General features: G+C 40.3%; 4 protein-coding genes across 8 annotated transcripts in view; 2 read left to right on the top strand and 2 right to left on the bottom strand.

Annotated features, from left to right (window-relative positions):
- The first annotated feature begins 4,750 nt into the window (after positions 1-4,750).
- On the top strand, positions 4,751-6,746 carry LOC129755116 (zinc finger and BTB domain-containing protein 24-like). 2 transcript variants are annotated; one of them, XM_055751453.1, is made up of 3 exons: positions 4,751-4,997; positions 5,279-6,259; positions 6,318-6,746. In XM_055751453.1, the coding sequence occupies exons 1-3, from the start codon at positions 4,890-4,892 to the stop codon at positions 6,693-6,695; spliced, it is 1,467 nt and encodes a 488-aa protein (XP_055607428.1). In that variant the 5' UTR covers positions 4,751-4,889; the 3' UTR covers positions 6,696-6,746. The 2 variants fall into 2 exon arrangements, with proteins under 2 accessions (XP_055607428.1, XP_055607435.1); XM_055751460.1 differs by lacking the exon at positions 4,751-4,997 and adding an exon at positions 5,055-5,187.
- A 1,348-nt stretch (positions 6,747-8,094) lies between these two features.
- Positions 8,095-11,164, bottom strand: LOC129753197 (bifunctional arginine demethylase and lysyl-hydroxylase PSR). Its single transcript, XM_055748999.1, has 5 exons — positions 10,717-11,164; positions 10,239-10,597; positions 9,827-10,171; positions 9,509-9,697; positions 8,095-9,450 (listed from the first exon to the last, which is right to left on the bottom strand). Exons 1-5 carry the CDS (start codon positions 10,802-10,804, stop codon positions 9,238-9,240), a joined length of 1,194 nt encoding a protein of 397 aa, XP_055604974.1. The 5' UTR covers positions 10,805-11,164; the 3' UTR covers positions 8,095-9,237.
- A 1,010-nt stretch (positions 11,165-12,174) lies between these two features.
- Positions 12,175-25,000, top strand: part of LOC129740175 (uncharacterized) — a 31,181-nt gene continuing 18,355 nt past the window's right edge. Inside the window, exons 1-4 of one of the 4 annotated variants that reach the window (XM_055731785.1) lie at positions 12,176-12,700; positions 18,692-20,120; positions 24,559-24,655; positions 24,745-24,831. In XM_055731785.1, coding sequence (XP_055587760.1) covers positions 12,291-12,700; positions 18,692-20,120; positions 24,559-24,648 — 1,929 coding nt within the window. In that variant the 5' untranslated portion in view covers positions 12,176-12,290 and the 3' untranslated portion in view covers positions 24,649-24,655; positions 24,745-24,831. The other 3 variants (XM_055731787.1, XM_055731786.1, XM_055731784.1) reach the window with 3 other exon arrangements.
- The window catches only part of LOC129740176 (mitochondrial ornithine transporter 1), a 3,081-nt gene continuing 2,771 nt past the window's right edge, over positions 24,691-25,000 (bottom strand). Inside the window, exon 4 of the mRNA XM_055731788.1 lies at positions 24,691-25,000. Within this exon, the coding sequence (XP_055587763.1) occupies positions 24,819-25,000 (182 nt within the window). The 3' untranslated portion in view covers positions 24,691-24,818.

Below are 25,000 nucleotides of genomic sequence, written 5' to 3'. Positions count from 1 at the left end.
CCATTACTGAAAATCGAGATAGAAGGAAACGTATAGAGAGTTCACTAAACGTAAGATTGAGAATTGTAAAGATTATTCCTATATTTAATCAATGTTGAAATCGTAGGAATTTAAAACGTGTCCCGGTAGAGCTTCGAACGAATAAAAGGGAACGTTACGAATTTGGAAATCGAGCTTTCATTGTTACCAAGATCCGGAAGTAACAATTTACATTTTAAATTCGTTTATGGTAATGTCCGATTCAGTCAGCACCGCAGCCACTGCTGCCCAAAAAGGTAAGAGCTTAGCTAGTAGTTCCCCTAAGGCGAAAAGTGATACCCCCCCTCAACTCAAGTCCGTTGCTCTTGGCCCTTATTCTGAGAACGGCAAAGCGAAACCATGTACGACAAAAAACAAGAAGAAAACTTCGTCCGAAAAACACTACCCTATAGCCAATAAAGATATTAGCCATACTTTCTCCGCGAAAACGGCCGTGAATGTCGGGCAAAGTTGTAGCACGTGTAAATTGGACGATAATAGCCAGATGGTTCAGTGCGACGATTGCAATGGATGGAATCACTTTAGTTGTGTGGGTGTGAATCAGAGTGTGGAGAATAAAAAGTGGAGTTGCGAACAGTGTCAGGCGAAGAAAATGACGGGTGCTACTAAGGTTGCCAGGAAAACTGTTGCAGCAAAGAAGGTCGAGAAGTCGAAACCGGAAAAACCCAGCGACGGAAAAAAGACCAAGGCTTCATATGCGACGAAAGAGAAGGAAGACTCTCAGCCGAAGAAACCCGTGGGAACCCCTAAACCATCGAAAGCAGCATCAGTGACGTCAGCGGGATCGAAAAGGTCAGCTAAAGCGCAGTTGGAGCTGCAGTTGCAGAAACTCGAAGCAGAACAGAAGCTGCTAGAAGAAAAAAAGATGCTGATGGAGAAACATTTCAGCATTCTTGAAGAGTTGGTCGACCTGGAAAACGAAGAAGACGCCGATGAAGAAGAAGTGGTGCAGAACTGGTTAGGCATCGCGGGTGGAAGGCGCCAAGAAAATGAAGAAGATTATCCTAGTGCCCATGAAGAAGAAGAGCGCTCCGACGACGAAGAAGAGGAAGATGGAAAAATTGGTTCAAGCGATGATACCGAGGAGGAAACGGAGGTGAACAACAGCGATGACTCTAGAGAGGACGAAAAAGGGGGAAACGACGATTCCACGTTCAATACCAAGGGTCATTCTACGCCAGCGAAGAAGGGCCTGTGGAAAGGCAAAGGCAAACGGACAGATGCCACCAGCAACCGGTCAAACCGTAGCCTGACGCGCAATCAACTTGCTGCCCGCCACGTCGTTGCCAAGGACCTGCCCATTTTCTCAGGGAATCCTGAAGAATGGCCGATGTTTTTCTCCACGTACGAAAGCACGACTCGCATGTGCGGTTACACAGACGACGAGAATATGCTGCGACTGAGGAGCTGCTTGAAGGGAGCTGCATTTGCTGCAGTACGAAGTTTCCTCCTACACCCGAGGACAGTGAATAAAGCAATCGACGCGCTAAAGCTGAAATTTGGACAGCCGCGATTCATAATTCAGTCGCTAAAGGAACGGGTTCTTTCCTTACCTGCACTCGATTCTGAATCAATGAACGAAATCGTTGACTTCGCGCTAGAGGTGCAGAACCTGACGGTGACCATCGACGCTTGTGGGCGGAAGGAGCTTAAGCGAGATTCTTCGTTGCTGAACGATCTAGTTGGTAAACTCTCCGGACCAATGCAACTACAGTGGGCGAGATATACCAGAAGTCTTCGCAAGGTCAACTTGGTGACCTTCAGCAATTGGATTTACAGCATCGGAGAAGATGCTTGCTTGGTCTCTAAGCCGCGTAGTCTCGGAGAACCGCGTAAGATTCAGGAGTCACGCAATAGAGCAAAGGCCTTTGTGAATGCTCACACTGAACAGTATCGTCCTAGCGAAGAGGAGTATTGCTTCCATCAGCAATGTAGCAGCTTATCGACAGCTGGCGCGCGAAATCATAATACTGCAACATGCACTGTGTGCAAGGAATCGTGCTCAACTCTGGCGAAATGCAAGCGATTCCAGGAACTCTCGTATGACGGACGATGGGCGACAATACGTGAAACTGGAGTGTGTCAGATGTGCCTTAAGCAGCATAGAGGAGGGTGTCAATTCAGGAACTGTGGAGTCAACGGGTGCACCTTCCTACACCACCCATTGCTGCACAAAGAGCTGAACGTAGAGTCGACGACGATCCAGACGCCTGTACCCGCGCCTCGGGAAACGCGCTCCTGCAATACTCATACGTCGGGATCCAGCGCTAGTTTCTTCCGTTATGTTCCAGTTGTGGCGTATGGGAACGGGATTGTGATCCAGTGCTATGCCTTCTTGGATGACGGGTCCTCGGTGACGCTTATATACCAAGATCTTGCGGATGAACTGAACTTGGCTGGAGAACCTCGTCGTTTGAATCTCAAATGGACTGGAGATACACACCGTACCGAAAATAACAGTCAGAGTGTCAGCTTCGAAGTGTCCGGCCTAAAAGGTGAGCGTTTTCGTCTAGGGGATGTACGAACAGTTAGCGGACTGCAACTACCGTCTCAGACACTCGACGCGCAACAACTTCAGGCCGAAAACTCCTATCTTCGAGGGATTCCCTTGGTGTCGTATCATAACATTCAGCCTCGTCTACTGATCGGCGTGCAGCATGCAAACATGACACTTGGGAGGGAGATTCGAGAAGGTGAACCTGGTCAGCCGATCGCCGTTAAAACTGCTTTAGGATGGACGATCTATGGTGGAGCGCCGACGGGAGAATCGCTGAACATGGTACACTACACGTATCACATAACCGCTTGCGACCTGACCCCAGAAGGGAAAGCTGAGGAGGAGTTTGAACGTGCTGTGCAATTCTCGAATAGTGAATCTTTGGTAGCAACTTGTCCGCGGCCTCCTGTGATCAGTGACTTACCGACATTGGCTCGATCGCCTACACACGCCGGTATTCATCATTTGGAGAAAATGGAGGTGGCTATAGGGAGTAGAGTTGAGAAAGCTATAGGGAGTAGAGTTGAGAAGAGACGGGAGGATCCTCTGACTAACCATAATATTCGCAGGGTCTACTTTAAATTCGCTAGCTCTTTAACCTCGAACCTACGCAAAATTAGGGAAATCAACTTCTCTAGAATCGATCGAGAGTTGAATCACGAGTTGCAGCCTGTATACCAGTTCAAGAAGTTTCAGAAGCTTGTTTTAGCGTCCACCATCTGGTGTTTCAATCCACCGGTAGCTTCCCATATGAGAGGGAGCTGGAAACAACTTATGCAATCCACCAAGCGCACCTTAATGGAGTTGCAGTCACAACATTGTCAGAAAGAGGGGGAACTTCGGAGCACCTTGGTCGAGGTTGAAAGCATCATCAACAAACGGTCGCTTACCCCTGCACTCATCGTGGAAGACGTCACACCTGCGCACATGCCGAATCACTCGAAATGGGATAGGTCCGCCGATCTCCACCCCGTAATCGATTCCCTGGGAACGGAAAATCGGGACGGGCAAGTATGTCCCGTAACAGTTTCGACGATGGAAATGGTGTACGAAGGGACAGTTGATGAGGTTAAGGCGCTAGGCTTGAGAGCTAAGGAAGAGTTTACTGGCTCAGAGACGGAGTCAGAAAACTGGGGGGGAGTGTCACTGAACTGACCTTCGAAACCGAAAACAGCATTGAACACATCTTATCTCAAATGACAGTTCGAGGGTTTCGGAAATGAGTTCGAATGTTGTGAGAAGTGAGAAAAGAAGATATAGGCGCGTTAGGCGGGAAACTGTGGATCGAAAACAGAAGAGTAAAACAAAAACAATACGATTCGACTGAAATTATTGTTGTTGATATTCAAAACTAAAGCGTTATTCATAGTGGTTATTGTGAAATTGTTAACTTGTGCTAAACTCAAGTGCTAAGGTAGGCCTATAGTTGGAATATCCAATCTTGTATTCAATTCTAAATTAGAATTACTTAAATCTAGGCATCTGCAACTAATTCAAGGCACGGAAGGTGCAAATTGAGAATCTGCTGAGGAAGTCTAGCACAGGTACGCTTTACGCTTAGTATGTGAAGTGATATTCTAACGTTTACCTACTTTAGTTTAGGCTACAATACCACACAAGTGCGCGGTTTTGAATTTGTAATAGTGCGATAGTATCGAACTGGAGCAGAGGTGAGAAATTTGTAGAGAAACGTTTAATTCAATTTCTAACCTAAGATAATTAAAGGCGTAGGTGAATAGCGGAGGCCCATTACTGAAAATCGAGATAGAAGGAAACGTATAGAGAGTTCACTAAACGTAAGATTGAGAATTGTAAAGATTATTCCTATATTTAATCAATGTTGAAATCGTAGGAATTTAAAACGTGTCCCGGTAGAGCTTCGAACGAATAAAAGGGAACGTTACGAATTTGGAAATCGAGCTTTCATTGTTACCAAGATCCGGAAGTAACAATTTACATTTAGTGTTCACTGAAGAGGAGCGAATGCCATAGCAGCTCGAAACGTCTGGACAACTGGTAAATTTTGGTTTTTGATTGAACTCGCCGAAAAAAGTCAATAAAATCTAAGAGCAATTCGAACAATATACATTAGGTCTGGCAGCACAGCTTTCGTAAAAACTTGCACGCAACTTTTTTCCCCGCCTTTCGAATGACAGCTGCCAAGCAGCGGTTCTCAAATTGCGAAACGCGGCTGCCGAACCAAAACAACGGCCTTCTTCTACTTCACTCTATAATGTATTGTGTGCGTGTTACATCAATATCATGTCCGCTCGGCTCGTTTGTTGAATTAAATTATTAGCATCTCTTCAAGTTCGTTAGTTGATCAACTTTCTTTCAACGGAATGCCACGAAAATGAGCCTCAAAATCGACATCGACATCTGCCGGGTTTGCTGCAAGGCGGAAGCCGGCCACTGCATCTACGGGTTCGCCAAAAAGTTCCAGTTTTGCACCACCTTGGAGGTATTAGAATAAGCAGTGTAATTTTTGTTTTGGTTTTGCGCGATTCGGTTGATGAAATACTAGATCTGGTTGCGGTGATAATAACAACAAAATGTAGATTGGATGGAACTGGAAAACCGGTTTTTGAATTTGCGCCACACCTCACTCCACGTGATGTCGCCATACACAGACTGTTTGATGCGTACGCTTGGTGTGACTCCTAAAGATCGATTTAATTGCTTCCGTTCGATAAGTTTATAGCGTTTGACAGCAATCATGATGTCTGATTATTTTAATTGCAGGTGGCCCGAGGAGATGGTCTTCCGGGAAAGTTATGTGACCAATGTCTTCAGAAGATGCAAGCGGCCGTCGAGTTTAAGAGGAAGGCCGAAGCAACGGATCGACAGTTGCGATCCTTTATTTCCAAAATCAATCAACAGTTCAAATTGGCTATAGAGGAAGGTAGTGAGGCCGGAAGTGAAGATGAAAGTCCTGAAGCTATCCTTGGAGAGGGTGGAAGTGGTGAGCAGAATGTACAAAATACTGTAGATGAGAAATCAGTCGCCAGTAGCCATAAACCTGTGGTTGACACGGTTTCTAGTCAAGAAAACCCAAAAACTATGGTTAGCGAAAGGATATCACTAGAAGGTTCGGAGGTTGAACAACCTCAGGTGAACACTAATAGATCCTCGACAACCAGCATACAAAAAGTCGAACCGGTTGTGGAACAACAGGTCGAGTACAAGGCCGTAAAGGTTATCAAAGTTCAGCCGTCTCCGGTAAAAATCGAACAGCAGGATTATGTCTCTGTTGATGGAGAAGAATACATAGATGAAGATGTTCAGCAAACGGTGGAGGTAGACGACCAAGAGGACGAAGAAGTGGAGGAAGAGCTATACCCACTGGACCCAAACCAAGATGGATCATTTGAAGAGACGGTCCCCCCTCAAGAAATGGAACCGGAACAGGTCATCTACATAACCATGCAGAACTACCCGAGCGTAATCCATGAGGTAAACGACGAAGGATCGGTTGAGGTCATCGTGGATGGACCCCCTGAATGCGACACCAGCATCGACGAATCCGGCCCTCCGGTGCCAAAGAAGAGGAAAGTCGCTCGGAAGGCCCCGTCATCGCACAGCATCAGCAGCACCGAGCGATCCGGCGACGGAAAGTTCCCCTGCAACCGGTGCGAAAAGTCATTCTCTACCAAAACCAACCTTAATCGGCACCTGGCGTCTCACGATGGCCGAAAACCGTACACCTGCGAAATCTGTCAAAAGGTATCCTTCAATTCTTGTCATTTTAACAAATAATCCTAACCTTTTAATCATTCCTTAGGGTTTCACCCAGAGCGGTTCCCTAAAACAGCACATGATGATCCACGACCAAATAAGACCCTACGTCTGTGAGGTGTGCGACTACGCATTCACCCAGCCCAAATCCCTGAAGTTTCACATGCTGACGCACACCAACGAAAAGCCGTTCACCTGTGATCATTGTGGGGTTCCATTCCGGCAGCGGGACAGCCTGAAGCGGCACGTCATGACCCGACATGGGAACCTTTCCACAAAGGATCGGAAAATGTTCCGTTGCGAGCTGTGCGATAAAGCTTTCACCACCAAATTTGCGCTCAAGTCGCACACCAAAAAACATGAAACCCACGAAGGGGTGGAAGAGGAGGAGGAAAATTGTGGTCATATTTATGAAACGACTTAGGGGATGGTACCTAAATCCAGTAAAGTGTGTTTGATGTTTGTGTTTAAATTGTAATATGCTGCGTTGCGGTTAGCGATTATTTGCTTCGAACATCCTTGGTAAAGTTTTTTTTTTCTGGATTACTTAAGAAGTTCAAAACTTGTTACACCTCCAGACTCAATTTGAATTTTAAAAATCAAATTTGAACTGGCAATTTGAATTTTAATTTAATCATTAAGTGTGAAAAAAACAGTTATCAGTGCATACCGATAGTTTCCATGGACAGAGAGATTTCGAACGTCGAAGTCGTGAGTCGTAAGTTTCAATTAGCCAACACATAACTCAATCAAATCATAATTGGATCAAGTATAAGAAACTCGACGACGAACCATCACGATCATCATCGTTGACATGAAGCCCTCAAGCGTAGGGCGAAAGGCGATGAACGAACTGTTGCTAATCTGGCTAAATAAGTAGGTAGGTTGGCATGCCATAACGAGCAACACCGATCAACGATGCGTGAACTTGTCTACACATTCAAAGATACATGAAAATAACTTGATCAGCTGATAAAAAATTACTCTCATCGTGTTTAATTGACGAGGAATTCGTCACACAAGCATTCGCACTCATGTTGATCCATGCATCAGACCACTGCCAGGAGGAGAAAAGTGAAACAGTGGCAACAAAAGCTAAGCAATTTCTTATTCGAATTTGACGAACGGACAAAGTTTCATTTATCAATATTCGATTTGATGCTGTTTTGTAGGAATGCATGCAAGTTGACTATACAACCTATTCGCCTTAAGCAAGAGGATTGAAAGAACCCGCTTGGCCTAATTGGAAACAACAATTTCAAATGTTGGTGCTGATATCTTTAAATTTCAGAAAAAAAGTGCATCAATTGTATTACAAACAGATGGTTTACACTGCATTTGTTACGTTATTTAGAAGATTTCCAAATTGGTATTATTTTTATTGGTCTTTTAAAATGCGCAGAATTAGGGCCCGTTCACTATACACAGTTGATTTATTTTTTCATTTCATTAATTAGTTTTTTTGTTTCTTTTTTAATTAGATTACTAATCTTGTAATTTGACTTACCGAACCATCGTTGAGGAAGCTTAAGTTCGACCGTCTTCCGTAGGGTTTCTTCTGAGATGTGTCGATGCAGATAACTTCTTGGTTCGTCCAATCCCTTTTCAGTATTCATAGACTTGATAAGTCTGGTTGTAGACTGGGACTGATGTTCGATGATTTCTTTTTAATTCCGTAATCCGAATCGCCACTGGATTGTGACTGATCTTGAACTTGAGCTTGGCAACTGTCCGTTGAAGAGTCCACCTTCGTCTTCGGAATACGTCAAAGCACAAGGATTTCGGATAACAACCTGCCGGAATTCGCAACTGAATACAATGACTTTTTTCTGTTTACATTTCAATTTCATTTTATTGTTGCTTGTAACCGCTAGATATATGTTGAGGATGTTTGTTTCCGTCTTCTGTTGGTTGCTCACCACAGAAACACGAACTCGTCGAGCTGAGTGATTTTTGATCAATCGATCGATTGGCTATCGATCTTTGGTCAGCCTACACATTTCATATTCAATTACGAATTGTATTCAAATTCTACCTAGCATATAATAATTGTTCCGCTCCACGTTTTGTTTTGGGTTTTTTTTTTTGCTAGAACCAGAACAACAATCTCCGTGGTTTGTTTGATTTGATTTCTTTTGTGGGAAGCAGAAAAAACGGAAAACGCAACTTCCTGTTGTTCCGTTTTTCTGTTTGCTGTTAGACTTGGCTTTTGTTTTCTTGAAAGGCACAAATACCGTTAATTTAATCGTGTTGAGTTTCTTTTTCAGTTTCAACAGGGTATAATTCCTGTTAACACTAGCTGTTTCCTCTATTTGTTTGTTTGTTTGATTACTTACATGTGTTTTGATAATTTACAGCAATTTTATGATTGATTTTTCCACTTCGAGTTTTTCTCCTTTTCGATTGCAGCAAACAAGTTATCCTACACGCTTATCCTACACTTTTTCCATTAAATGATTGCGTTTAGTTAGTGTTGTTTGATTATTCTTCAAATTTTTTTATCTTTACATTTTATCTTTAATGGGATGAGAGGGTTGTTTTCTATTATAATTAATAGGTCAATGCTAATTTGGCTACAGACTTGTTGCTTTCTTCTTTTCAGTTTTAGAATTCGCGTTTTCAGCACACGTTCACATACGCACTTTTGAACTAAAAGTTCTTGACACTTTACTGCACTGCCAGGCGTTTTAAATGAAGAAACACCTCTCGAGCCAACACGGTTATAAGTTATTAAAAGTAAAGTTCCAATGTTATAATACTCTTTTCCACCCAACCGATAACAATAGTCAACCAATCGATAAAATGAGTTCAAATAAGTTGTTGATGTTACTAATCAATCCGTTTAGTTTTATCATTCGTTTTCCATGTCCAGGACACCCGAAATCTTTACAGAAAAAAAGTTGAAACAAGAAAAATCTCATCGCAGACGAGAGCAAACGGAAGCGGAAGCGCACTTAGAACAACAATCAAGCCATCATGCCGCCCGTTTTTCGGCGCTTCTTGGTTTTGTGCGCGGACAGCGACTCCTGACCACTATCGGTGTTCGAATCGCTGTCACTTTCGTCGCTACTAGAGCTGGAAGACGAGGAACTGGAATTGCTGGAACTATCGGAAGCCACCCCGGTGCTCTGAGCCAGATCGATATCGGCGGCCACTTTGGCAAGCTCCGGTTCCACTTCCTACAACAAAATGTCAAATTTATCAATCTTATCATCGATAGACGACGAAACAACAAACCTGCAAAACTTTGAACCACTTCTTCGACAGCTTTGGCCGGCCGCGTACCGTTTTGTGCCACACCACCGGGAAGTTGGTTTTGCTGCAGAAGTTTTGCGTGACTGCTATCGTTTCGTCCATGTTGAGCACCACGTGCCACCAGCCGCCCGGGACAAACACCGTTTCGCCCGGCTTCTGGAGGATTTCAAGCTATAGGGAGAAGGGATTTTTATCAAAGTGAAATTGTGTGTTTTTGGGAAGACATGGACATGATTCCTTCGATAAGTTCGATTCAAGAATACAGATTGAGAAGAAATTCATCTTTCTTCTAGCACTCACCGGTCGGCAGTTACTCGGCCAGTCCAGCTGTTTGGTTTTGGGATAGATCAGGTTGAACCAGGTAATCGCCTCGTCCCGCTGCTTGCCCCCGATGGCTCCGGTCACCTTGAGCAGCTCTTTGGGCGTGTGGGTTGGAAAAAGGCACCACCGCTTGTGGCCCCTAACCAGTGCATTCCAGGCACTGGTACCGAGTGGATCGATGTGAATGCCGGTTCCGGACCGGGCTGGGCCAATGACCATCCACCGATACGGGGGCCGACGTTCCTCGCCGGCATGTTTGAACAGATCATCACGAAAGTACAGCGGAATATCGTAGTCCTCCAGCAGCTTTTTTCGACGATGGTGCTGTGGATAGATTTATAACTCTTAATATGTTAACCGTAACCTATTAAAGAATTTATGAAGATCTCACCTCCCCAAAGCTACTATCGAAGATATACAACGGACTATCATCGGTCGTGGTCTTCATGTACTCGACATAGTACTTCATCTTCATCTTGACGCTATAGCCCTCGTTGTCCTCGCCGCACTTGAACTTTTGATTCCTGTACTTTTTGGCCAACCGCTCCAGAGTCCATTTGTACTGAGCCTTCCAACCTTCCTGCATACCCTCGATCACCACCGGCTTGTAGAGGCTCTCGTACCGATCGATGAACTCCTGCGGACTAACGGAATTGACGTTTATCCGCTCTACGTTATCATCAAACTCCCGGAATTTGTCAAACTTTCTGTAGTATTCCAGGTGGACCCACGCCGCTTTGTCTGCTAGCTCTGAAGAACAAAAACAAAATAGTAACCAAAATTACTCCCCCAAAATGGAAGGTCAACCAAAACCTTGGGCCGCATTAGTCATTCGACCTCAATTTCAATAAGAAAAAAATATTTCATACCTGGTCGAGCTTTCCGCTTCACTTCTCGCACCCGCTTCCGGGTGCGGTGTGACAGCTTCACTTCACCGAAACTTTCCGGGAGGGACATCTTTTTTGAAACAACCTTTCCTTTCCCTCACCAAAATCTTACTCAAATTCGTCTTCCTTGGTGCAACCCGCAGCGTCCCGTGTATGAGAAGCTAGGAACAAAAAGTTTGAACACCCGTGTTCTAGAAATTTTCCAACTCCCTCAAACACAACCGGAAGTTGAACGGTTTTCGGAAGCCACTCGAGTTAATTGAGTTTCCGTTCCCAAACTAGAATCGCCGTCCTCTAGTTTGAGTTATTTAAGGCAATTTTATTACACTATTTCATCAAATTTTCCGAACTTTTTCGGCCGCGATGCGAAACAGCTATGTGCAAATTTAACTTTTGATAATGGCGGAATGACAGTTGTTGCTCTTTTCCCGCAAGCCGTTAGCTTGCGTTTGCGTAAAGGCGTTAGCGTGCACTTTCAAGTTTTTCTACCTAGATTTGTAGGTAAGTTGACTAAAAATTTCAAAAAATATTAAGGTTGTGAATATGTTTAAAAAAAAACTAAAAAACAGTTTAAACAAACTAAAAAGTTTGTCGAAATCCATCGAAATGTGTTTGTAATTCACCATAAGTGAACGGATTAACTGCATTTTCTGCCGCAGCTGCCTTAGTAAGTGTACACATGCATAAATTTACAAATTCACCGATTTTTTTTTAAGTTACAAAAATAAAAGGAATGACAAAAATGATCAAAAGCGCAAATTCTGAAAATATTTCAAATTTACATAATTGAAAAAATATATTGTTTAAATTAGCAAAAATGTCATAACTAAATAAAAAAAAAACAAATTAAAACCATTGAAAATATTGCTAAATTTGACATATAATTAACAGTAATACAAAATTTGCTAAATTGACAACCCAAACTAAAATTGACGAACATGGCAAAATTGATATTACTTTATTAAAAATCTGAATACATTTAAAATCCACAAGCACAAGCTCTACAATATATCCAAAATTCACAAAGTTGAGAAAAAAATTTAAATTGTCTAAATCGAGAAAATTGACAAAATTGATCAAATTTACAAAACTTGTCAGATTTGTTAATTTTAAATAACTGCAAATTAAAAAAAAAATAAAATATATTAATTTTACAGAATTTGTAAATTTTACAAAATTAACCAAATTTACAAAGCTCACAAAATTTTCAAAATTTGCCAAATTTTCAAAATTTTACAAAATTTACAAAAGGTACAAAATCTACAAGATTGACAAAATTAACAAAATTTCAAATAAAAAATGTATCTATTGTTTTATTGTTTTTCCTTCAATTTTTTTTCGTGTTCAAACTTTGTAACGGACTTACTCAACAATTCTTAAATTTTTGAATCATTCTATTATCGATTCTCAAGGTTCTTATGAACGCACCCCAGTTTGTTGTGGTTTCTTTTTTTTAAATCCGGCGTGCGCGATTTCTCCAATTTTCAGCCAAAAAAGTTTTTTTTGCTATGAAAAACAGTGAAACCAGTGTTCTAAAACTGTATTAAATAATAGAAATGTTGCTTCGAATACTCACCAAACGATTACTTCTCGGTACGCAACCACAGAAAGTGATTTTCAGCTGCCGACCGGAGCTCCGAATCGCTACCGCAAACCTTCACACCGGGAGTCCGGTTTGGGTAAAAAAGTTCACCGAAAATGAAAACGACTACGCTCACGAAATCGTCCGGCAGACGTCGGGTTCGCAGCTAGGTTTGAAGGGAAAGCTGGAATGGGTGGATTTTTGTGAAACTGCCGATTGGGGGAGCTTGGGGCTGAAGGAATTAATGGATCAGTTCCGTGGGTTAGTGGATTATTGTGGAAGAAATCAGCTTTGCATTTCGGACCACAAGTTTGATGGGTTTGTTCAGGGGTTTGTGACGAGAGCTGATCAATTAACTGACGATCAGATTGAGGATGCATTAAGGTAAAATACCTTTTTTTTTTTGTCTCTCTTTTGGCTCAGACCTTTCGATCCAGAAATGCCAAGTCTTGTGGATTTTGACTGAGTTCGCGTATATTTTTTTTATAATTTAAAACGACCGTTTACTCTCATTGTGTGGGGTTAGAGGTATGTTTTACCAGTTTATATGAGGTGAAAAGATATTTATTTTGAATTGACTTGGTAATGTATATAATGTATCTTTAAATATTCTTTCCTGTACTCCTTAAGTAATCAGACAAGGTTTCATACTCGGTAATGTTGTTACTATTTAGTATTTCGATCAGATCTTTATTACTGTTTAGGATATTGTAGTTAGCTCTTAGTTGGTTGTAAATTGTACAATTGTATAAGATGTGTTCAATATTTTCCACCGTTTTACAAGTCTCACATAAGTCCGTACTAACTAGTTTCCACTTAGCTAATCTTTCTTTTGTTGCTGTGTGTCCTGATTTTATTCTGTTAAGTAATATTGTGTCTAAAGTTTTTAATTCAAATTGGTCAAACCATGGTTTTAGTGTTACTGTTTTTGTGTGTTTAAAGAAAAATGTGCCCTTTTCCTGTGATATGTTATTATAAATTGTTTGCCATTCGTTTAAGATATTTTGTTTGAGATTTATTAAGAGATCGTCTTTAGTTAAGTGAAAATGTTCTATTGTATTACGCGTAGTTCCCATTTTAGCTGCATGATCTGCTCTTTCGTTACCGATGTGGCCAGAGTGGCCTGGTATCCACTGAATTGTTAAGCTTCTGATATTGCTGTTTTTGGTAATGTATTTTATGTTTGTCGCTATGTGATTGTTTGTTTCGGTTCTTTTAAGCAAAGTGCATGCACTTTGCGAATCTGTTAAGATTACAGCATCTTGGATGCCTTTATTATTTATATATTCGATGGCCTGTTGTATAGCTATCAGCTCGGTGTTCATAATCGTAAATTCCGGCTTTAATCTTCCACTATAGGAGATTTTCTCTTGTGGATCATAATATCAGTATCCTACTTTTTCATTGATAAGTGATCCATCTGTGTAAATTTTATATAAGTTTTTGTATCGATTGTTAGCTAGTTCATTTATGATTGTTTTTTGTTGTTCTTTCGATGTTTCTTTTTTATTTACATTTGATAACTTGTCGTTAATTTTAATTTTGCTACAACAAAGTTCTTCCATCTGGTGACCCAGTTGTGTGAAGAGATAGTTATGTTCAGATGCTGTTTTTTCTAAGTATGACATATGTTTGGTTTTGAAGTCAGTTGACATGATTTCTGATAGATTTTCTATTATTGGGCTATTCTGGTAATACAATGTTTTTGTTAATTCCTTTAACGTCAGCCATTCTGCTCTCAAGATCAACGGTATTTCACCCGATTGTGCGAGCACCACTTGATTGGGTGTTGATTTTAAAAGTCTCATCGACAGTCTTAAGGCCAGTAAAAAAGGTGGTTCAATTTTTTGGAAAGTTGTTCTGGACGTTGCCGCGTAAACGGATAAACCGTAATCTATAATTGTCCTTATAATTGCTTTGGTAATTCGTAACATTTGTTTAGGATGAGCTCCACTTTTTTTACGGCTTATCATTTTCAAAATATTCGTTTTTCGTTTTATTCTATCAATAACGTCTTGTACATGTTCTCTATATTTGAGTTTATGGTCTAGTATCACCCCCAAAAATCTATGGTTTTCTGCTAGTTTTACTGTCTGATTTTCTATTTTGATATTAATAGTTTGTGGGATCCTATTAGTAAAAATTATTGCAGCTGTTTTGGCTGGGTTGATTTCTAGATTTATGTTCTTGAAAGTTGTGACTAGCATGTTGAGAATACTGTTAGTAATTCTTGTTGCAGCAGTTGCATTAATGGACTTGACTAACAATGTAAAATCATCTGCGTACTGTATTAACGTTCCTTGTCTGGAAAGATAGTGTAATTGTTTAGTATATATATTAAAGAGAATTGGGCTCAACGGGCAACCCTGAGGTAGTCCTTTGTTCGTTTTATTAACTATTTGTTGATCGTCTTTTAGAGTTAGTATGGTTGTTCTGTTTTTCAAATATATGTAAATCCAATTCGTGATTTCCGGTGGTATGTTTTCTCTCTCTAAAATTTTTAATAGGGTTTCAATATCAACATTATCGAATGCTTTAGTTAAGTCTAAAAATGTTGCTATTATCACACCTCCGTCACGTTTAGTCTCTTGTATTTCTGATACAACTGCATTTATACAATTAATCGCTGATGTGTGCTTTTTGAAGCCAAATGATGTTTTTGGTATTATGTTATTTTTGTTTAAGTAATCTACTAATTTATTTTTAATCGAAAAGTTAATTAGCTTAAGTGGTACCGATATCATCGATAGTGGTCGGTACGAGTTGTGTAAGTTAGGGTCTTTTTTAGGCTTTAATATTGGTACTATTTTCGTGTTCCTCCATTCATCTGGAATTCGACCAGTTCTAAGTACCTCTGATAGACATTCGATTATTTTTAATTGTAGTTCAATTCTAATATTTTTGATCATAAAAATGAAATTTTATCTGGACCTGGTGTTGAGTTATCCTTTTTGCTTCTGATTATTTGTTTAAATTCTTCATATGTGATTTGTAAGTTATTTTCTGTAGTTCTTGTTTCGTATTCTACTGTTTGACTTATTTCAGGAAAATTTTGGTCCATGAATGATTTTGCTAATGTTGAGTCATTAAGTAACCAAAGATTATTTTTAGCTGGTTTTCACCACTTATTACTCTAATCGTGTTCCAGAGTTTTTTACTGTTCATTTCAGTGTCAATATTGTCAATGGTTTCTTTCCACGATTTCCTTTTTTCTGTTCGAATCAATCTCTTTAGTGATGCTTTAGCTTTTTTGTATTCTATGTAATTTTCGTCGTTTTGTAAACTTAAGAATATTTTAAGTTTTTGGTTTTTTTTCGCTAATAAAATTTCTATTTCTTTTGTCCACCATTTTTTTGGTATTTTTTTATTGTTCTCTTCTATTTTATATGTACATTCTTTAATTTTTTCGTCAAACATCGGAATAATGTCATCGGGAGTGTGGATCATTTCCGGTTGAAGATTGTTTAATTTCTCTAATAATTGTATTTTATTTATTATTTCTCTACAATTTTGGTTATCATTTGTTGCATTCGAGATTGTTATTTTGATCGCGAGGTGATTACTGAGGACGTCTTCATTCAGTAGCTGCCATTCCGATTTAGTCGCAATTGTGGGAGTCGAGAAGGTGAGGTCAATTGCTGAGGGAATAGTTCCCTGGGGTTTAATTAAGGTTGGTGAGCCGTCATTGAGCAGAATTAGATTAGTGTTTTCTAAAAGGTGCATAAGAAGCTCGCCTCTAGGACAACTTTTATGCTGGGGATTCCAGCATGGATGGTGAGCATTAAAGTCACCTGCTAGTACTGTTTCACAGTTTAAGTTTTCGATCATGTTAATCAAATTAGTAAGTGGTATTTTAATGTCGTTGTTATTTACAGGGTAAGGGGGAATATAAATTGAAATAATCAGAATGGGATGTAATGTATTTAGAGTTTTAATTGCTACAATTTCTAACGGATTAAAGTTATTGAATCTTATGTTTTCGTATGCTATATTTTTCTCTGTTAGGATACCCACTCCTCCATATCCATTTGGTCTAGACTTAGTTATGAAATTGTAATTAGGGAAATTGTATTTTTCGTTTGGTTTTATCCATATTTCCGATAGTATCGCAATATCAACGTTATGTTTACTTAAGATATTTTTAAGAAGCTCTCGAGTGTCTAACGGTCTTATACTATTTATGTTGCTCTGTAAAATTGTAATCTCTCTTTGATTCGAAGCCATTTTTAAAGGTTTTTTGAAATAGTCTCTTGACGTCCTGATTGAAAAGCTTCTATTTATTTAAAGCGCATGGGGTAAAAAAAAACAAAAATATATTTAATTATTTTGTTTAGTTTCATTTTGTTTCTCTATTGATTTTTCTTCGATTAATTGTTCTGGGTTTATCAGTGTGTGGAGTTCTTTGCTTAAATTGATCATGATGATATCTCTTTCTATGGTATCTTTACAGTTTACTCCTGCTATTAAGTTTTTATGTATCATTTTTATTTTATTCATTAAGTTACTCAAATCTAATTGTTGAATTAGTTCCTTTTTAATCTGTTGTGCAAGTATGTTTAGGTCAGTTGTTTTTGGTGAAGCTAATGGTTGTGCCGGTGATTTATATTTTGAAGTACTTGGTCCTACATTTTCATTACGTTCTATGATTTTCGTTTGTGTTTGATTTGCTAGTGATGACAAATTTGAATTATTTGGTAAAGACGGAAAATCTGTTTCTTGAACCAGTCTATGTTGAATACCGCTATTTTTTGAGTGCAATTTGGATGCTTCGAAATAGGTTAGTTTGTTAAAAGCCATTGCCTTACGTATTTTCTCCTGCCTCAATCGTTCCTTGCATTTTTTGTCATCTGACCTGTGTTGCTCCTTACAGTTTTTACATAATTCCTGTTTTTCGCATTCTTCTCCGGTATGAGTCTCACTACAGTTAACGCAAAAGTTCTCTTTTGATTTACAGAACTTTTCTCGATGGCCGAATCGCCAACACTTTTTGCACTGTTTTAACGGAAAGATATAAACTTCAACTCTAGCGTTGATACCGAATATTTTTACAGATTGAGGAAGTAACTGTCCTTTTGCATATATTTTAATGGAATTTGTGTTTATCAATTTTATTTCTTTTTTGTTTTTGTTTTCTCTATCCAGACGTTTAATTCGTTCAACTTTAAAAATATGTATATTCCCACTGTCCATATTTTCTAAAATTTCTTCTTCCGTCAGCGTATTTGGAATATTTCTAACTACCCCGATTGTCTCTTTGAACATCTGTGGTATGAAAACCTTATACTTATATTCTTCGGTTAGTAGACGGGAATTCAAAAGGGCTTCGGCATCCTTCGGTTTCTTGAAAATAATTTTAAATTTGCCTCCACCATTCGGTTTCAGCTCTTGATAATTTCTTATACCTATGTTATGTAGCATCTTTGCAACTATCATAGGGTGTATTTGTGTTCTTTCTGTTTGTTCATTTGGTGTTGAATCATCTTTGTCTATTTCCTTTTCGATAAAAAATGTAGTGTAGTGCTGGTTTTTTATCCATTCATTTTTATTTTGATTTTGATTTTTCCGAGGGAGTTTTGTTTTATTCGTGTCGTTTTGTGATTGTGATTGAATGTCCGGGTTATTGCCTTTTATTGTTGTTGGATTGTTGTTATTTTGTGTATCTTTTTGTGTTAAATTATGGTTGTTTATTTGAGTTGATTCTGTTTGATCCATTTTATTTGAGTTATCATCCGAAGTACTGATATCCTTATCTTCAACTGTTAGTGTTTTTGGTTTTTTATTCTTTCTCTTTTTATTGTTCGTCATTGTTTCCTGTTCACTGTCATCTGTTGTATCTAGTTTTCGTCGTAGTTTTTTATCTATTATAGGATCATCATCAAATCCTCGGAAAATGTCGTCTTCGTCTAACATCATCCATTAAATAATCCTCTAATTTTATTTAAATGATGATAAAAAGTTAATTTGTTGAGCAAAAAGAAACCTAACCTATATTTTTCTTTTAAGCTCCGAAATGATGCGGAAAAATTCTAACCTAATTTTTTAATGTCCGATATCAAAAAGTACAGGGAGGATATAAATCGATACTTAGCTGTTAATTCTTGTTCTCAATTGCTTCTTTTCACTTCACTGAAACCAATATATACCACTTTTTCTTTACTCAAGGAGAATATTTAAAAAAAAATATCGAAAAAGTTTTCATGAAACCACGCGGTTTCACAATTCCACGGTAAGCAAAAACCGATCCACAAGAACTTCGCGACTGGGCGATGTTGTCTGTTCGGCGGGTATTGAGAGAATGGGGTAAAATACCTATAAGCCCATGTAAAAATTTAACACATATTATTTTATGATTATTTTATTACTTTTTTATTTCAGACTTTTACTTGAGCTGGGTCCAACGGATTCAATCAACACCCGAAACTATCTGGAACTGTGGACAAAGTTAGATGCCGTTTGTCTCAATCGGGTGACCGATTGGAATGCCGAAAAATTACTGCACATGGCCGACCTGTGGTATCCGTTGCGTCTCGTTAAGGTTGGGAATTTTGTCACAAAAGCTGTTTGGAAAATAAGCGCTCGTTTGAGGAAACTGAAAAAGGATCTGCTGGTCAGGACAGTTTTCTACATAAATTTAACTAGAGTTCCTCTTGAAAACATGATTGACATCGAGCACAATCTGCACAAGAACTTTCACGACTTCGAAATCGATGACTTGGCTGTGCTGTGTATGGGATTCTTCAAAACGGAAACTCCGGTCAGAGGGGCAGAAGTTCTGGAGAGAATTTATCAGCTAACTATTCACCATGCTGGTGACATCAAGGACATTAGCTTAGCTGCAATTTTAAAGCTGCTGAGGTATTCTTCGAGGATTCCTCAAGTTCCTTCGATGGAACGACTGTTGACTGCCTATGTATCACAAATCCCACGGATATCGCAGTTCTGTTGTCTACATTTGGCACTGCTGGGAAGCGACGTTCATCTATGCCATCAGCCTAGTCTGGAAGCGATCATCGATAGGTTCACAAGAGACGTTCAACTGCTTCGTTTGAAAGACATGGAACGGATAGCTTTCGTTGTGGCTCACTTCAACATGAGCCTTCCGGATAAAAAAGACAACAAACTCATGGAAGTAATTATAGCAGAACTTCCAAATCGGATTAAGGAAATCACACAATATCCCAAATGCTACATATCATTGCTAAACTTTCTTTCCCTGAAAGACTTCTACAGGGAAGATCTGATAACTGCAGCATTCGCGCCGCGTTTCCTTCAGATGACATACAACCGCAATCTCGGCGGAGCTGGTAGGGAAGTAATTGCTCTAGATTCCTATATAAGGATCAATCTCCGGGATAAAAACTATCAAGGCAACTACTTCCCCGCAAAACCATTTAGAGTTGTTGCCAAACTAACCCAGGACTACGTCCCGAACCCTAACTACCGGGTAACAAAATCTGACCGAATGTTGATGGAAATCCAGGATACATTTAGGAAGCGACATAAGCACGCGCATATTATCCACCTGTTACCGCACTACCAAAGACCGGATGTGTTACTTCTCTACGACACCGCCGAGGGAAGCTTCCGGGATGTGGAGGCACTTTGTCCGCCGCAGTATTCCGGGGAGATTCTGTGGAAGGATGGTTTGCTAGCGGCTGAAGATGAGCAACGTAGAAAGGAACTACGACTGGTAGCAGTTGTCGCTGGCGGATGGAATTGTTACGTTAGGGACGTGAACCGATTTACCGGTGGCTTCGCGATGAAACTGAAGCAGCTGCAAATGATTGGCTACGAAACCTTGGTGGTAAGTTGATGTTCGTTTTGAATTCATGAATTGATACTCTTAAATCGTGATAATGATTTTAGAATTCTTATAATTTTTTTTTTTTTTTTTTTTATTTAATAATTAATGTTTATTAGGCCATTTACTTTACAAAGTTTTCATGTGCCGGGGTTCTTTTTAAATTTAAATCTAAAACTAGTGGGTTGGAAAGGGTTAGAGGATGTTGGAGGGATTTTGGGAGGGGGAGTCGGATTCTTAATATTATTTTGCCGTTGTGCGGCAGAAGCTAACTTATTGTTCTCTTGCCCAACTCCGTTCGTGGTGTCGGGTAGAGAAACGAGGGAGGAGTTTTTCTTCCGAGGAGGTGAAGGGGTTGTCTGTTGAATTGCTGATGGTCCGGTAGCCGAAGTAGTATGGTCACGTTTTTGTTGCTGTTGTTGCTTTGTTGCTTCTAGTTGTGGTGGCTGCTGATCATTTTTTGGTCTGATGTGGTGTGGATTTTCTTGATCTTTTGTTGATCGGGTGATGTTGGCATAGCTGTTCTTGTTGATGTTGTTTTTTACTTGAAGGCGGGCTGTGGCAAGAGGCAAATTTTGCTCTACGCTGATTCGATGGGCATTGGATTCTTCTATCCATTTCGGGCATGTTCGTTCTGATGGTGAGTGGTCTTGTGATTCGCATGTGTGGCAAAATTTGGGGCCCGAACAGTTGCTGCTATCGTGCTTCGTGCTGCTGCAAATACTGCACTTACGTTCGTTTGGGCATCGTTTCTTTGGGTGACCGTAGGAGAAACAGTGGCGGCATAGTAATGGCTGTGGTATATAGATACGGGTTCGGCCTCGGAGGAGACCAAAATCCACGTACTCAGGGACGATCGTACTATTGATAGTCAGAACTAAAGTTGGGGTGTTGATGACTTTGTTTTCCGATTTTTTTGTTATTCTTCTTACTTCCGTTATTTTCTGCGATAACAACTCTGCTAGCAATTCCGCCTCGGTCATGTCGATCACTTCACTGCATCTGACAACGAACTTTCGCGTGTTTAAATTTGGATGATTACCGATTTCTACTGGAGTTCCATCGATTAACTGCTTCAATTCTTCAAGCTTTTTACCTTGCTCTTTGTTCCGAATCTTCAAGATTCAAGAGGTAATAGCTCGCTACTTCTACACGCTGTATATCGTCCACCTGTATTTCGGTTCGCCAATTTCGTAGAGAAGCTGGAAAGTAAGCTGGCCAGTAATATTAAATGTCTTGACTCGATTCTACTCGGAGATACCAATGTGCCAGTCAACATGTCTAATAACACCGTCAGAGAGTACACGAGGATCCTGGAGTCACACAACATGTTTGTTGTTAATAATGCTGTAACCCGTCCGGCCAGTGGGAATATACTCGACCACGTTGCTTGCTCTCAGAGTATCATCGGCTCGACAATAAACGAAACCATTTGCATGGATACAAGCGACCATAGCATGATCGTTACTACACTGTCAACCAGTTCCGATAAAAAGGCCCAATCCCTGAGCAAAAGCATCGTCAACCACCAGCAGCTGAATACTGAATTTGCAGAAGCCTTGATGAACATCCCAGAAAATCTATCCGCAAATGAAAAAATTGTTTTTATAGTTGACACATATAATAACACTCGAAATCGCGCCACAAAAACAATAACAGTGAAAGCAAAAGTGAAGAGGAATTGCCCGTGGATGACCTTCGACGCTTGGAACCTAATATCAACTAAAGACAAGATCTGGAAGCACTGTAAACGGAATCCTGCGGACGAACAGTCTAAAGCTGCCCTGAAACTTATCTCTAAAAGGTTGTCAAAACTTAAAAGCCACTGCAAACGGACCTACTACTTTCGACTTATGCAAACGGCAACCCCGAAGCAATCCTGGAAATTCCTAAATGAAGCCCTGGGTCGTAACACCAAAGAACACAACCCCATCACCCTCAAGTTTGGCGATGAAGTACAAACCGATCCAGCCCAAGTATCGAACAGTATCAACGAGTACTTTTGCAACGTGGGGCCTCAATTGGCTACAAATATCGTCAGCACCAGAGATATTCAACAGTTCAATGCTATTCGTTCGCATCCGCCCTCCCTGTTCTTGAGACCGGCATCTGTTGCAGAGGTTCTGTTAGAGATCAGTAACCTTAACACCAACAAATCATCTGGTCCAGATAATATTTCCGTAGCTACAGTGAAAGCCCATCACTTGGCTTTTTCCAACATCTTGACAGACATCTTCAACGAAACAATCGAAACTGGTGTCTATCCTGATGCATTGAAACTAGCCCGCGTAACTCCTGTCTTCAAGTCAGGTGACAGATCAAATGTATCAAACTACCGTCCAATTTCAACGCTCTCTGTCTTGAATAAAGTTATTGAAAAACTACTCGTCACTCGAATGAATGAATATTTAACTAGATATGACCTCATAAGCCCACGCCAGTATGGTTTCAGAAAGGGATGCAGCACTCTAACTGCAACAACCGAACTTTTGGAGGACGTGTACGATGATCTGGATAACCGTAGATATGCTGGTGCCCTATTTTTGGACCTGAGGAAAGCGTTTGACACCATTGATCATGCCTTGCTGTTACAGAAATTGGAATGGTATGGATTACGTGGACAACCCCTTCGGCTTATCGAAAGCTACTTAACATCTCGCCAACAATTTGTTTCCCTCAAAGGAGCTTCAAGTAGTAAAAGATTCATATCAACGGGAGTACCGCAGGGAAGCAACTTGGGCCCGCTGTTGTTCTTGATATTCATCAACGATCTCCCTCTGTTGAATCTGCACGGCAAAGTTCGGCTCTTTGCCGACGACACATTGATATCGTACAGCAATTCCAATCCTCTCCAGATTGTGGAATGGATTGGAAACGATCTGGAAATCCTTCAGCATTACTTCGACTGTAATCTTCTCTCGTTAAACTTGTTGAAAACTTCGTACATGCTGTTCAATTCTGGTCGTCGCTCCATACCTCAGCTGCCAATAATCCGTATAGGCAACACTCTAATTGAACGAGTGAACGAGTTTAAATATCTAGGACTACATTTCGATGATACCTTAAGCTGGGCAGCCCATATAGAGCATCTTAAACGAACACTCGCTCCGGTCGTTGGTGCCATATGGAAAATTTCTGCGTTCATTCCAACCCACTGGCTGAAAAATGTATATTTTGCGCTGTTTCACTCGAGACTACAATATCTGGTGTCACTATGGGGTAAAGCCTGTAAAAGCCGCCTAAGGGAGTTACAGGCCATGCAGAATAGAGCGCTAAAGGCTGTCTTTAGATTGCCGTATTTGTACCCTTCCGAACTGTTGTATAGTATGGACGATTCAGTACTTCCCATACGAGGTGCCCAGGAATTTCAAACTCTGGTATATACCCACAAACTCCTAACAAGCAGGGATTCCCATCACAACATGCACTTCGAAAGAATATCGTCTCACCGCTCGTCCAGAAATGCAAATCACCTTCGTCTGCTCAGGGTTAGAACAGAATTTGGAAAGAAGAAACCCAGTTACTTCGCAAGTAAACTATACAACAATCTACCAGACACATTAAAGCAATGCCCAACGTCCTCCCGTTTCAAATCACAACTGCTGTCGATCTGCAAGCAAAACATCCATCGTTTCCTCCGCTAGTATCTTCTTGCCACATAGCTAAAAAAATTGTTATTCTTTTTATTCTCGCCCCTCCACCCAGACCACCGCCGCCCACAAGCCACTCCATCCAGCCGCCACCGCCAATCATCAAAACACCTCATCACCCTCCACCGCCACCACCACAACGCTGCAAACTAATGAATATACCACAACTCTATATTAAAAAATTGTGAAATAGCCTACGAGTAGTCCCTACCATTCCTTCAAAGAGCGATAATTTGCTCACTGGAATGGTTTTACATTTTGTGAAAAAAAAAATTGTATTGAAATGAATTGTTAAACTGTTTTGATAGGGTTTTGTGCCTGTTGGAGAAGAGGCTTGGAATAAGCTTAACTCCACTGGGCTTTCCCTATCCGAGGAAAAAATAAATAAAAAAAAAAAAAAAAAAAAAAAAGACATACCATTTTCTGATTCGATCGAAAACCGCTCCGTCAATATTTCCAGCATGTTTCTCTATGGATTTCCCAACCAAAAACGGATTCGGTAGAGTGTGTCCATCACGAGCTTTGAGGAATAAGTAAAACAGGCGACCATGCTGGTTTTTTGGATCAAGCCAATCCGGTATGGTCCGACCCGGGTAGTCTCCGGGAGACGGACTCATCACTACACTTCGCACCGAACTTTATCGATCATAAAAAAATCGTTAGCCTTTTGGGATAGTATCGAGAGCGCAAACAAAACGTCTGACCTAGCCGAAGGCTGAGAGAAAACTCAATTCTTATAAATATTACGATAAAATTATCTGCATTTAATAACTCCTTTTCTTATTTTTCAGATACCATGGCACGAATGGCCAGTGCAATCCCCCGAATCCCAAGAAGCGTATCTTTTCAGCAATCTGAATCCACTCTTCGGCATCCCATGATAACAAGGTAGGTCATCCTAAAAACTTGTAGTTAAAATGCCATTTCCTTAGTACTAAAACACAACCTGGGCTTTTTTATTCGCTCTAATCTAATAGTTCTATTGCGGAAATTAAACCTACGTACTTAAATAGTCAAACCAAACAAAAACCGTAATAAATCAATCTAAAAACTAAAGCAATTCGGTTAAGATTTTCTTGGTATACTCGTAGACGACAAAAAGAACTGCCGTGGCCGGAATGGTCCTCACAATGGTGGGTTGCAATCCGTTGTAAAGGGCCATGAAGCCTTCCTTCCGGAAGATATCCATTCCGACCTGGGTCATACTGAGCGTTAGACTTTGTACCTGAATCC

The sequence above is a fragment of the Uranotaenia lowii genome, chromosome 1 (genome assembly GCF_029784155.1).
Source record: "Uranotaenia lowii strain MFRU-FL chromosome 1, ASM2978415v1, whole genome shotgun sequence".
Taxonomy (NCBI): Eukaryota; Metazoa; Arthropoda; class Insecta; order Diptera; family Culicidae; genus Uranotaenia; species Uranotaenia lowii.
The sequence above is the reverse complement of the archived record's forward strand: the minus strand, read 5'-3'. Positions and strand labels throughout refer to the sequence as shown.

Excerpts from the sequence above, each read along its gene's own strand:
- LOC129755116 (XM_055751453.1), top strand. The coding sequence starts at position 4,890 with ATGAGCCTCAAAATCGACATCGACATCTGCCGGGTTTGCTGCAAGGCG. Across the intron at positions 4,998-5,278 it reads AGTTTTGCACCACCTTGGAG|GTGGCCCGAGGAGATGGTCT; the intron begins GTATTAGAATAA and ends TTTTAATTGCAG. Across the intron at positions 6,260-6,317 it reads CCTGCGAAATCTGTCAAAAG|GGTTTCACCCAGAGCGGTTC; the intron begins GTATCCTTCAAT and ends ATCATTCCTTAG.
- LOC129753197 (XM_055748999.1), bottom strand. The coding sequence starts at position 10,804 with ATGTCCCTCCCGGAAAGTTTCGGTGAAGTGAAGCTGTCACACCGCACC. Across the intron at positions 10,172-10,238 it reads TCGATAGTAGCTTTGGGGAG|CACCATCGTCGAAAAAAGCT; the intron begins GTGAGATCTTCA and ends ATCTATCCACAG. Across the intron at positions 9,451-9,508 it reads AGTGGTTCAAAGTTTTGCAG|GAAGTGGAACCGGAGCTTGC; the intron begins GTTTGTTGTTTC and ends ATTTTGTTGTAG.